We start from the raw sequence: 13,510 nt of genomic DNA, 5'->3' as shown, positions 1-13,510 counted from the left end.
ATTTAGCATAGAACTGCTGTCCTTTCCTCTTTCTTGAAACAGAAACATGCTTACAAAATTGAAGGTTATCATCCCAATTATGAGGACAAGACGTCAAGACCAAGCTACAGATTCTTACCCACAGGCAACAGTAGATTTCTCTATCGAGTCCCACATTAAATACAAAATTAAACACTAACGAACATCAAGAGAAATACATGCATGCATGTAAAGCAATTAATGATGCGTGATGAAGTACCAAATAACCAATCCTGGTCAAACTAGATCATGATCTACCTTTAACTCATTATTAGCTTTGCTCAGTAGCCATTAATGTCTATAATTTCGACAAAAGGACCATCAAAGACACAGGTGGTGCTTAGCTTTTTAAGCAGGCGATTTCAACAAAAGGGTCATCAAGTCAATTTAAGACTCAGTAGTCCTTATTCGATGCATATAGACCCCTCAACAACCTGTCTATGGAAGGATTCAATTTACTGCAAGAGTCTGTACAAGCAAGTTGATTAATACCAACACCAATGTTGCCTTGGAATACCATAAATTTTACAAAGCATGATTATATCCATTGAAAATCAGAAACAGAAGATAAACTATGGCGGTAGATTATATTTGCATTTACAATATTTCATCCTGTTGAGAATATAACAAACCATTCTCTTCAATAGGCAATGACGGTGGAGTACCAGGTGGGATACAAGCAGCACCATTTTCACCAGCACATATGCATAAAGCCTCAGCATCCCTAAGAATTCCATCAAGGTCAATATGTCCGCTTAGCTCATTAATGAATTTTAAGAGAGTGTCGAAGTCCATCTGCTCCCCAATTATCTTGCCGCGATACCGCTTCAAGATTGCAACACATGCATACAGGTGAAGGTGCTCAGACAAGTGATGTGTCCATAATACTTCCCAGAGTCGCATTGTTTTCTGATATTCAAATTCCCTGAAAATTTTAAATAAAATGTTAGTATTAACTACCATGCTCTAGCTTTCAATCTGCATAAACACTGTGTATCAACACGTCATAAGAACTTTCATCTTAATTCAAACTTCAACTCAGCCTTTTAGCATCATTATTGAAATTCGAAACCTGTTGTCAATAATTCCCTTAGGTATATTTGAAGAAAATGAATTCAAATCGGCTTGCACATGAGGAATCTTAAATTCAGCATTCAGTAATTCTCCTGCTCTCATCATCACCAATTTATTCTAAGCAAATGATTGAAAAAAGTGTCTAATATAAGAACGTGTAACTTTTAACTGTCCAAGGTAAGATAATGCATGGTTTCCAACTATAATGCTTCAAATATTAATTTTTTTGCTGCAAAATGATAGAGAATGAGATAAAGGGTCAAAATGGCCACTGAAGTTGGCAGGCAGGGTGAGTTTAGCCAAAACCGAAGTTTAGGTATCAACTGAGTTCTGAAGTTGGCAAAAATTGACAAATTAGCCCAAAAGCAATCGGTTTTAATACCTAAAAGTTTGACAAATTTGGGCTAATTTGTCAAATTTTGCCAACTTCTCTGTTTTCAACATAGCTTGATGTTCCGATGTCGTCTCTCCTGTCCAATTTGTTCTTCTAGATTGCGTTTTCCGGATTATATTTTTAATTATGAAGTATCTTGAATGTACTGTCTTTAAAACTATGTTGTCTGTATCTGTAGCAATCTGAGCATGATTAAAATACATGCTTCAGCTTGAGGGGGAGTGTTACAAAATAAGCCAATGTAATAAATGTAAGCATGCCTAAGGCTGCTAGTAGGGTCTCTATGTTTACTTAATTGTAGGAGTCATTTAGGGAGAACCTTGTATAAATATGTGCATTCATCTTAAGTTTAATATATCAATGTAGTCTTTTAATCTACATGGTATCCTATGAATTTCTCTCTATTTCCATGGTCCATGGCAATACCTAAACTTCGATTTGGGCTAAATTGACCCTGCGTGCCAACTTTAAGGGCCATTTAGACCCTTAATTCGAGATAAAGGTATTAAGGGTCACTTAGCTAGCATTTTGTTATAGTAAGAAAGAGAAGTGAGAGCAATAGGTAGCTTTTTGGCTCTCTCCCACTATAACAAACACCAGCTATGAGATCCTTCCACGTATCCCTTTTATACCCCTAATACCTGTATCTCATTCTCTATCACAAAACGTCCTGTTCAAAATGCAGAATAAGGAATTTCTAACTCGAACCAGAAGTACATCAAACAGATATATCAGAAACCTGATTAAAAATATATACCCCGTTTCAGCAACCTGACCTTTTAAACTGTATAAGAATCCATCGGAAACAGAAGAAGTAATTCAAGCAATCATTCTGCTTGAAATAATTATGCAATGGACTGTCTAACAACTCCACCAGCTGCCACAATAATGGTGAAAATTAGAACTCACAGCCAATTGTTGCTCTCAATCAAAACAGTTTTGTCAAATATATTTTAGATACTAACATGCATTAGACATAATATAAACAGTAACCACCAACAAATTTATTACATAAATCATTTTTACAGTTTTAAAGTAATTGCCAAGGGGCAAAGTTTACTGGTTAAACTCTCAACCACTCAATAGTCATGCCAAATCATCGACATATCATCAGTATAATGAACTCCATTTCATTAGACTATCCTCTCTAGTGGTTAAACTCTACAACCACTCAATCATATGGACCCACCATCAAATCAGACATTTTCAAAAAAAAAAAAGTAGTGTTAGTATATATACATAAAGCTTCCTGCTGGCAGCCTTTTCAGTTGATCAATCGATTGGATATACCAATCAGTTGATATAGTTCAATCGTATTAAACTCTCCCTAATGGGGAAGTTTAATACAAGGGGGGTTAATGAGCTCTCATTAACCCCCCACTGAAGTAGCCCTAACCAATTAAGCCAACAACCCTAGGCAGAGATAAGAAATTAGAAAACAAGATGGACTGTGAGATGTTCATAGCATTTTGACCAGTAAATCATCATGTGTTGACTTGAGGGAGAGATAAAGAGACCTTAGATAATGCAAATAGTTGAGAGTGCATTCCGCTTTGGTCACGATTGAAGTTGGGTCCAAGTCTTTCCATTAAGGCAACAAAACTCCAAAAAGATTCCGATTCATCCTCCATCACAAACAAAACTGGAGACAGTAAATCACTCATACCCTGTGAGACAAGAACAAAATGAAATGTTAGCGAAGAACAAAGGGATTCAAACTATCTACCAAAATAGTGCAGATTGACAACCTCTAAATTCATAAAAAACTATTTGCTGCCTTGAGACGTTAGGATGACCCACAACCAAAAACAAAGGACCTTCACCTTTCTTGTACTATTTTGAAGATCGTTTTCAGCATGATATTTGGAGGAAAAAAGGTATAGAAAATGATCGATGTAGTAGAAAATGATCAGAGACGAGAACTAGTAGGAGAAAGGATTTAACTCAGCCAGTGACCATTGCATTAAAATATTGCAATTCCATTAAGTTGTGGTATATCTTGAGTGCTTGGATTATTGGATATATATTTTATTGATGTCACTTACAATGCTAGGATATATATGATATATTTCACTTTAGATAGATGAAAATCTCTAACAAAACAACCTCCAAATAAAGAATGAGGCTTCAGAGTACAAAGGAACACAATAAAATAAAAGTAAGTAATTACCTGACAATAGCCAAGATCAAAATTGTAGAATGAGTATGTCAATAGAATATCACGCAAGATGTTCACATTTGGATTGTCATCCCCATCATAATAAGAAACCGATCTATCAGTCCTCACCTTGAGAAACATATACCAAAGTAACAGAATTAACACAAATTGGACTCATTACAGCTAAATAATAGAAATATATATATTTGGAAATTCTAGGACTAAGCTGGTTTTATGCATACCACATCTTTATCTACAAGGCCTTTCCTTTCTCTAAATTTTGTAAATCTCTTTGCCTGTTCAGGAGAGATACTCTGCAGCGGGAAATAGAACAAGACACAGATGCAAGGATTTAGTCTCAAAAGGAAAGTAACATCATAACTCATGATGGCCATATTTTGAAGGAAAGTAATCCCAACATAAAATAGCATACAAAAATGCAGCGATTATAAAAAACTATTTTCCATGCATTTCATATAACTTCAAAACACGCATACGTATTTAGAATCATATTCTTCTAACAGGATACACCTATCAGCATGAATTTTGTGTAAAGTGGTGCTATTTAGCTTTTATCAGTTCAAGGAATGATGTAATCATAAACAAAAGATCTCTGCATAGATATGGCCATTTTTTATATCATTAGAGCATGAACTGATCGGTAAGAACACAGAATATAAAGAATGCCGAACCTACTCATAGTTGTTTTTCAAGACTAAAAATCTCCTTTGCATTTTGGTATTACCCACAGTCAAACATCTAGATATTTTGTCAATAATTAAACATATCACTGTGAGAAAAGAAGAGAATCCATTTATGATATTTACATTCCTAGAGTGACCAGATCAAATTGAAATTCCTATTTGAAAGTAGTGTACTTTCTTATTCAAGGACCAAGACATTGAAACAATTAAGAAAATTTGGGTGCAAACTGTTCAGTTGGATAACTACTGTTAAGGAAAAAAAAAACAGCCACCTTCATAAAACAATCATTAGCCGCAAATGAACAAAATTCAGTCAATCATATGGGTTAAAGCCACAATTAAAACAGTAACTACAAAGTTAACATTCCTGACATGTTCAACATTCCTGACATGTTCAGAACTTAAACTGGATACTATTGTTTTCAAATACATAAATAAAACACAATGAAGAGAAAAGAATATAAGCGGAAAAGTGGAATGAAGAAAAAGGAATCCTGAAAGCCTGTAAACCTTGAAAGACATATCAGGCTGCATATATGGAGCACTCTATGATTATATAAGCAAAAAAAATCCATCATACCTGCCATTGATTTTTCACAGTTTCATACTCCAACTTTTTGGTGTAACGCAGGCATTCCCTTTCTGCAAATGTTGAATTATATGAATGATATCCCAGCAGAATCGGCCACACCTACAATCAGTCAAGATATTAATGAATGTCATATTAAGCCAAAAATACGATCTCCTGATAGAGCTCTCGACAAACTACATAGAACAAACCTCTCTCCTTAATGAGTGCTCAACTCCTCCATAGAATATCCTCTTTCTTAAAGCTTCAGAATTCATAATTCGTCCTTCAGAATCCACAAAAGTGGCCCACTAAAGCAGAAAAGAAAAGTTGAAGTAAAGAGCATATAACACCTCGACAGACTAAAGATTCATTAATAATCTAAAAAAACTCAATAAGATTATCAGGGTGACTCCATTGCACCATAAGATTTTCAGGGTGAGTTGTGTAGCCTACAAACTCACAAAAGTTTACCCTTTTATATTAAAAATAAGACAGAATAGAGGCAACATCAAATCAAAACTAAAGCGTAGCAGCGGTCCATAATATCATAATGCTGCATTTCTCATTGATTCTTGTCAAGGAACCAATTGAACCAAAAGCTTAAGCTGATAGGTAAGGCGCAAGAATTGCTTTTATTACTGTCTCTGCCCATTCTCAATTTCACTATTTCAGTTACCATTCATTTCAAGATGTTTTCAAGGACCCGAGTATCAATTCAAAAGTTTCATGCAAACCATGGATTAAAAAATGTGATCATCTAAAAATTAGAACTTATTTGAATTGAAATATTTATACTTAACATGGTACATGCTTTGCATGTTATTAAGAACTTATTGCAGCATACATAAATCCATACCCTTAGACCCAAGAAGATTAAGCTTGGATAAGGTGAATATGGACTCAGAACCAAACAAACTCCATAAGCATGGAGATCCAAATGAATTACAGCTTAAGAATTGAAAAGCAAACTTAAAATCCATAAATAAATGAGCAATGGAATTGCCAAATATAATGTTCTTGCAAAGAATTGCTAGTTGATGCACAAAAGACACATTTTCTTAAATTAAGAACTTAACCTTGAAGATTTGATAGACAATTATTCTTAAGAAATAATTCTTACCTCTTCAGAACCCAAAGGAGACTGTCGTGGTTTTCCCCATACAAGCGTTAACTTGTCAAACTGCCAAAAGAAGTAGAGGAAAAGATAAGTTAATTCTACAACAAAAGTATACATATATTCACCAAAACATAAGGGGAAATTTTGAAAGAAACAATCTTTTATGTCCCAACCCAAGCATGGTTCATCCTGAAGCATTATGGCAACTACTATCTCAAATGTTCAAACAATAGATTCTTAAATCCAAATCATGAAGTAGAGAAATTATAAAAGCACGAGTACATGTTCTCTAGATTTTTCTTTATTTCAGCATCAGTATGGCGGCAGCAGAGTTACCAACAGAAACAAATATGCAGTATCTACTAACTACCATATTATATTTTCCAGTATATAATCCATATTTATGTACATACTGTAGAGGAAATGAAAAGTAATGCGCAAACAGACAAATTGCTGTAGCCTTGTATTTTAGATCCAGTGACAATGAGGCACACAATTCAAACTGTCCATCTCAGGGTTTTATTTTTACAATACACATTTAAATTTGTAAGTCAACAGGTTTTAAATGGGTTAAACATATAAGTTTCTGTATGACAATTGATATGAAACCAAATCCCATTACCAACATCTGTCATACACGCGTGATGGAGATTAAGCACGTAAAATCAAAAGAGACTCAACAAATATCATGAAAAAGTTCAAATAAATTGAGATTCACATATGTAATAATGTAAGCATGGCATGAGTCTTGTAGTTATGGGTCTTCTAAGTATGGGTTTGCTAGGTATGGGTCTCCTCTCTCCTTCTATGTATATATATGTGTATTTGTAACAATTTAAAATATATGTAGTATCTTAGTCTACATGGTATCCCATAGATTCCTCTCTATTTCCATGGTCTGTAACATGGTATCAGAGCCTGGTTTTGGATTATGTTTTGGGTTTCTGGATTGAGATTCCAGAATTTATGTTCTGCCTTGTGAGCAGAATTTCTGGGTTTGCATTTTTGGGCTGTTTCTTTCAGCATTACTGTCTGCCTTGTGAGCAGACTGTTTGGGCCTAGCATTCCAAGTCTCACTTAGTCTCACCGCCCCTCCCACGAGCTTCCTCTTCCGCTGACAGTCCGATCTGCAAATTCTGGTAACAAATCTCCCAGCATGTGGCAGCACCGTTTTCCGGTGACTTTTGGTGTTCCCGCGTTGCCTTGGCATTTCCGACCTTCATGTATGGTCTGTGCAACTTGGATTAGTGTTTGGATTCTTTGTGTGGGTTGGCAGTGATTTTTGCATTCTTGGCCTCTCCTTCTGTTATCTGTTTAATATGTTTTTGAGTTGTATTATTTGCGTTGCTTTTGAGTTGTATTGTCTTTAAGACTGTTATTTGTATTTGTAGCAAGCTGGGCATGACTAAAATTCATGCTCCAGCTTGAGGGGGAGTTTAATAATGTAAGCATGGCATGAGTCTTGTAGGTATGGGTTTGCTAGGTAGGGGTCTCCTCTCCTTCTATGTATATATATGTGTGTATTTGTAACAATTTAAAATATATCAATGTAGTATCTTAGTCTACATGGTATCACATGGATTCCTCTCTATTTCCATGGTCTGTAACAACATATAATAAGAGGTAACACAAATTCCCAGCGTATGTGATGCACAAGGCAACAAAATTTACCAACCTACATGAGGCTACGTGTGCTAGCATGTATATTCTCTAAATCAATCCAGATTCCAGAAGCTAATATGATAGGCCAAAAATGAAAATGCCAAAGGACAATTTTTGCAAAGCAATGTGACACACGTTTCAATATGCAGCAGCTAACCTACTGAATCATGCAAGTCCTTTTGTTACTATTCCAGCTTGATGCAAGAAACGTGAAAGATATGCTATACAGATGTCATTTCTATAATATATGATCAAATGATGAGCATACTGGATTTTATTTATTAATAGAAGGCATTAGCAAAGATATGAAAGAAAGAAAAAAGTAGTTGCATACAATTCATGGCTGTATGAGCAACAAATCATCTACCACAGAATATCAGTTAGGAACTGATAATGACATTGGAAACGACTACATAACAAGCAAGGCAGTAGTGAACCCAGAACTAAAATCAAACTATAAGACTCTATACCTCCTTAAAATTGATTAGCTCAAAAGGTCCCACATTGGTGGCAGCTTCTTCATCCTGTTCATGTGTCCTACATAGTTGACTCTGTTTGAACAGAATGGAGCTCTATATCAGATTGCCCAGGAATAGAAATTTTTCTCCCAACTAAAATAACTCCAACTCCCATATTTAAGCTCTTTTTTAGAACTATACTTATCCCCAATTATATGGAGAGAAACTGAAGCAAATCCAATTATCCATGTAAAACTTCTAATTATAGCTCTAGGGCCAAGCATTTTCCGATTTATAATCCTACTGATTCAAGTTTTGCTAGGTTTCTTTTGTCATCATCACAAAAGGAATGCTGACCATCCTATCCCCATAAGCCATAAGGTAGATAAGATAAAACGAAAAAAAAATAAAATAACAAACTTTAATGACAATGCAAAAAATTCTGCCAGAAAACCAACCAATCCTAACAGCTCAAAGCTACCAGCATATACCACAAGAAGGAGAAAGTAGGAAGAGGAGCAGTAATAACTAGAAGGTCAGTTTATAATTCATGCCTACAACAATTGTTAAAGATTTTGAAATATTATTATGAGTGAGGTTAAGGTCCAAAAGGTCCTGCATTTTTTATCTATAATCACATGCCTTTTCATGTCAGTTCCATCATGTTCTTTCAATTCATCCCCTAATGACTCAATTGAATCCAAAAAAATTGAGAATAAGAACAGCATAAAAACAATAGAGAACATAAAAGATGAAGGTAAGATGTTCTGGTCTAAGAGTGGGCATGAGTCGCAGCTTGCCTTGCGTTGCACAGAATCAGCAACAGACGCTGTTGAAAAGCCAATATGCAAAGGGCCAATCATGATGACAATTTATAATCATGTGCATGTCAAGGCATATTTGCTACCCAAAGATAAATGTCACACAATCCATTAGTCACAATAATCCTAAAGAAGACCACATTGGCATGCAACGAGAGAAATGATTCAATTAGTTATCAGTATAATTCTCCAGTCAATGCAAATTTTTCTAAGATTCAAAGGTTACCTCCAATGGATCAGAAGGTACAGGATTTTGAGCATGATTTTCTTCAGCATCCTCCAGTGTGTCCTGAGGACTATCAGAGGATGAATAACCATAGGTTTTCCTCTCAATAGCACCATACCCATTGCTATGATTTTCACGGAATAGTTGTGAAGTTGTTTCCCGGGCAAATTTAGTTACAAGAGAAAATTTTTCCAGCACCTGGATTGAGAGATCACGAGCAGGATCAACGCTCTTTTGTCTTTGCCTCCCAACATTATGAGATGTGAAACTTCCACCGTGGATGTCACCATCGACCCTTTCCTGGTTTTCATAAGATGGAGATTCGCCAGCTGAAGCAGATGCCCCACTTGCAAAAGGAACAGCCCTTGGCATCTCCAAAGAGGACAAAGTTCTCTATGGAAAGCAGCCAAACCATGAATGGAGAAGAATAAACCAAAATAATAAAAAAAAAAAAAAAAAAGATGCTGACAGAACATATTATGTTAGTTATGTATATCTTGTCATCTATGGAATTAGTATAAATATTCAATATCTCACTAAACCAAGCTCTATATCCAACAATTGGACTACAACAGAGAAGCATAACAAAACAATTTGCATGTAATTAGTTACTATCTAAATAAAGAAACCAAGAAAGTAAATCAGTTCAACAGACCTGCAAAGGGTTTTGAAAATCGTTGACGAGAAATACATTTGCATCTTCAAGTGACCTGGAAACATTGTACAAAATTATAAGAACCACTTCTGTATATATAAATAAACTCGAGTTAGATGCAAGACCTAACATATGTATGAACATCACCTCATGAAAACAGAACAGTTCAAAATGAAAAATCAAAAGAAGAAAAGACTTTTATTTAAAAAAAAAAAAAAAAGAGGCAAGCAATACACGTGGTTTGGGAGCATAGTTATTATAAGATGCTATGGTTTGAAAAAGCAAAAATATGATGTCTAGCCTGTGCAATTCAGCATTCCTCCCCTAGTAATTAACTTGCAAAATTAGAGAATACCAAGAGACGCTGTGCAAATACTGATAAAGCTTACACGAGGTGCCAGTGAGATATAGAGCAAAGAAACAAATAACAATGTCTAACTTCTCGAATTAAGAAAAAACTGGGCACACCAAGAAGGAAAAGAGGAAAAAGTAAAGTTTGAAGAATCTATCCAGGGAAGAAGTGGATCCAAAAGTAGTTATTTCAACCTCTGCATACAAATTTCTAGCACTTACATTTGCAAAAAAATATAGCAGAACCACAACTAGCCTGAATCTTAGCTTAATTCATCTTAATCTCAGAAAACATAGCTTCAACCAAGGGTAGTTATTAAAGTGGAGTGCACCGAAGAGCTGAAGAGTTTAAACAAACAGTGGGCTGGCTTTTGACATTGATCAGAAGGAGATTTCAAAGCAATCTCGGTGAAAGCTATGCACTTTCACTTTCTCCTTTCCTTGACATTTACATGACTTATCCTGGGGCTAAAACCCATATCAGGAATAAGATAAGGAGCTGCTTCCCTGCCAGAATGCAATTAATGATTGCTTGAAAGCCTGGATGACTTCCCCTATCACTGTGAAATAGCAGTCTCCTTATACGGCCAATTGTTGCTTTGCAAATCTCACCTTCCAATAAATTCATTTGAGACAAATATGCGTCACACAGAAAATAAGACTAGACTTCCAATTCACTATAGAGGAATACCATACTCTCTATTCAAGGCTTAAACCAAATCCTACTTCCATCCCCCAGAAATGGAACCACATGCAAATGTGAGCAATGCTCAAATCATCAAGCTGAGCTTTCCCCCATAATTGGTTGATAAATATTAAACTATCATTCTGTCCACAAATATATTCACAATACTTAAGCCCAAAAGAAACACAAATTTCACCCGCAACCCATAAGATGAGCAAGATATACAACCCAAGTCACAAGGCCATTGAGAAAACAAGAAAAGAATTTCTACAGCTTCAAGACTATGGTCTTTCCCACATTCCACAAGTAATGTCTTATATTTGGTCCTTCTCTAGAGCTTCAAAAATATATCCCCTAGCCCTATTTTCTCTACTCCGCAGAAAAGGGCAACTGAGAACAACCTAAAACAGTTGGCAAAAAATTAAGACAACTAAACAAAAGAATTCAATTAACATATCAACGCCCTTTAATGGTTAAAAGTTTTTCCATCCCTATCACATATAAGAGGAAGATCAATGTATTACAGATATAGAATATACAAATACATGCCCACCTATCATCTATTATTGAGAGATAAACATAAAATGAATTGCATGGTAAAACAGTAATCAACCTGACAATCAGAACATGTTGCTTTATTGTAGCAAGAAACTCTTTGACTCCTCCATTGTAGAAGTAAAGAGGAGGAAATGCAAGTCCTGCAAAAAAAAAAAAAAAAAAACACTTATTAAACCCTAAAACCTCTAACTGAAGATAAAAAAAATGCCATCATTGACTGAAAATCAAAAGTTGAAGTTTTTAGCTAAATCGGATAAAATTCTCCTACTCGAAACAAACGGTACCTCAAGGGAGTACAGGGACATGGATCGGTCTATCAGTAAAGTGGTTAGTTTCAGAATCTAAAATTATTTTTCATGAGCAAGCAAGATGGTCATTATGTGACAATGACAAGCAAGTTAAAGATTTAAAACTTCATTTTAGTACAGCATCACTAGTTTCTAGCTATAAACAGGCAGTCAACTCATAATCAGAAAAGATTTTCAGCAACAGAAGGTAATTGCAAAATGAGACCTTGACAGCTGCATGTCTATTCCTGCATGTGCATCATACTTGAAATTGCATAATAGACAAGGAAAAATACAATCGCAATCTTGCTCTTCTTATGTGTTAAATCTTGTAACGAATCCATACATTTTTGTAAGATATCAAAGGATCAAACATCGACATCAGAGAAAATAATTCAAAATATGATGTTCGCAATTATTTCTCTCATTGAGAAGAATTAAATTAGAATGGAAATTGCTGCAACCTTCTGATTCTTATATAATAACCAAACAAGCAATCAAATGATCACTCAAAACATATTTATTCTTTAAAATAACATTAAGGAGCTTCTGTGGTAGCTTTTGAATCATTATTTTTCTAAATAAAATACAGCCTTAACTAATAGAAATAACATGTTATACCTGATGACAGAACAACAATGATGTATTGCCACCCAAGAGTAGGAGTATGACGACGAATAGAACGCACTTCGGTGAAAGGCACAGCCCTTATGGTGTAAAGATTTCTATCTATACAAGGAAACCATTAGATAATTAATTCAGCAACCACATCATCGAAACACGTAACAGTTTAGTTAATAAAAACAGTAAGCTCAAGGCGATCAACCTTTCTCAGCTAGCTTCGCATTAGAGGTTTGTCCTTTGTACGGAATCCATGTCTAGCATCACCGAAAGAAAATGTCAAAAAAACTACCTATAAAATCATGTAGTCACTTACTAACATAAACAAACAGATAAACCTAGAACTCCAAAGGGGGGTTTTACCATAAACAGAGAGGAGCCTTGCTTAATCAGCTTCAGTCTTCCACTAATTCTCTCAGACGCAAACTGAGTTGGATGAATTGTCACATTGTCTTTCAAATACACAATTTCAGCGCCTTCAGGTTCGGTGGATGAGCTTGTCTTAATGGTATCGGTCGTCGTCATCACGCTCGCTGATCCCTATAATACAGAAAAAGAAATAGTGCATCAGTTAGAGAAAAATCTAAATTGAAAAGCAGGAGATCAATCTGGAAGCAATACCGACTGAATCGCGAAAATTGGAGAATGCAGCCCGAATTGAAAAGGAGTGGGGATTGATGAATTGATTACTTACTTGCTGGATAGAAGCAGCGTAGTCAGCGTCGTCGGATAAATCAAGGAGCTCAGTCTCTTGCATGACGAGAGAATTGTGATTGGAGAAGAGCAGTGATGATTTTGCTTAGCGAAGAAGGAAGAAAGGAAAATAAGGGGAAAAGGGGAGAGAAGCTTGGGGAAGGGAGGGAAATGGAGGGGCCCGCGTAAAAGGATTGGAGGTTAGCTATAGGCAGTTTCAAGGTTCCGCTCAGTTACTGCTTGCCTCCTTTTTTTATTAGTAGTTCATTTATGTAGTCATCTTTTGATGGATAATTACCGAATCCCTGTTGTTTTTGTTTTTTTCTTTAATTAACCTTTATTTTGTTAGAGGATTTTTTAAATTAACTTTTTTTTAATATATTAACTTAAATCAGATTGAAATGATGACATGTCGACTTATCCCGAATAGATATAGAATTGACCGTTTTTGTTAGAG

At 35.4% G+C, this 13,510-nt stretch overlaps 1 protein-coding gene across 1 annotated transcript; it reads right to left on the bottom strand.

Annotated features, from left to right (window-relative positions):
* Positions 1 to 472: 472 nt before the first annotated feature.
* On the bottom strand, positions 473 to 13,278 carry LOC136202645 (uncharacterized). The gene is made up of 15 exons (XM_065993395.1): positions 13,055 to 13,278; positions 12,724 to 12,900; positions 12,566 to 12,617; positions 12,361 to 12,468; positions 11,508 to 11,592; positions 9,859 to 9,913; positions 9,204 to 9,596; positions 6,040 to 6,099; positions 5,129 to 5,227; positions 4,929 to 5,039; positions 3,887 to 3,958; positions 3,657 to 3,773; positions 3,004 to 3,153; positions 2,263 to 2,363; positions 473 to 943 (listed from the first exon to the last, which is right to left on the bottom strand). The coding sequence occupies exons 1-15, from the start codon at positions 13,115 to 13,117 to the stop codon at positions 616 to 618; spliced, it is 1,971 nt and encodes a 656-aa protein (XP_065849467.1). The 5' UTR covers positions 13,118 to 13,278; the 3' UTR covers positions 473 to 615.
* Positions 13,279 to 13,510: the final 232 nt, after the last annotated feature.

Source organism: Euphorbia lathyris, chromosome 8, assembly GCF_963576675.1.
Source record: "Euphorbia lathyris chromosome 8, ddEupLath1.1, whole genome shotgun sequence".
Classification (NCBI taxonomy): domain Eukaryota; kingdom Viridiplantae; phylum Streptophyta; class Magnoliopsida; order Malpighiales; family Euphorbiaceae; genus Euphorbia; species Euphorbia lathyris.
The sequence above is the reverse complement of the archived record's forward strand: the minus strand, read 5'-3'. Positions and strand labels throughout refer to the sequence as shown.

Excerpts from the sequence above, each read along its gene's own strand:
- LOC136202645 (XM_065993395.1), bottom strand. The coding sequence starts at position 13,117 with ATGCAAGAGACTGAGCTCCTTGATTTATCCGACGACGCTGACTACGCT. Across the intron at positions 12,469-12,565 it reads TGCGAAGCTAGCTGAGAAAG|ATAGAAATCTTTACACCATA; the intron begins GTTGATCGCCTT and ends TTCCTTGTATAG. Across the intron at positions 3,959-4,928 it reads CTGTGAAAAATCAATGGCAG|AGTATCTCTCCTGAACAGGC; the intron begins GTATGATGGATT and ends TTCCCGCTGCAG.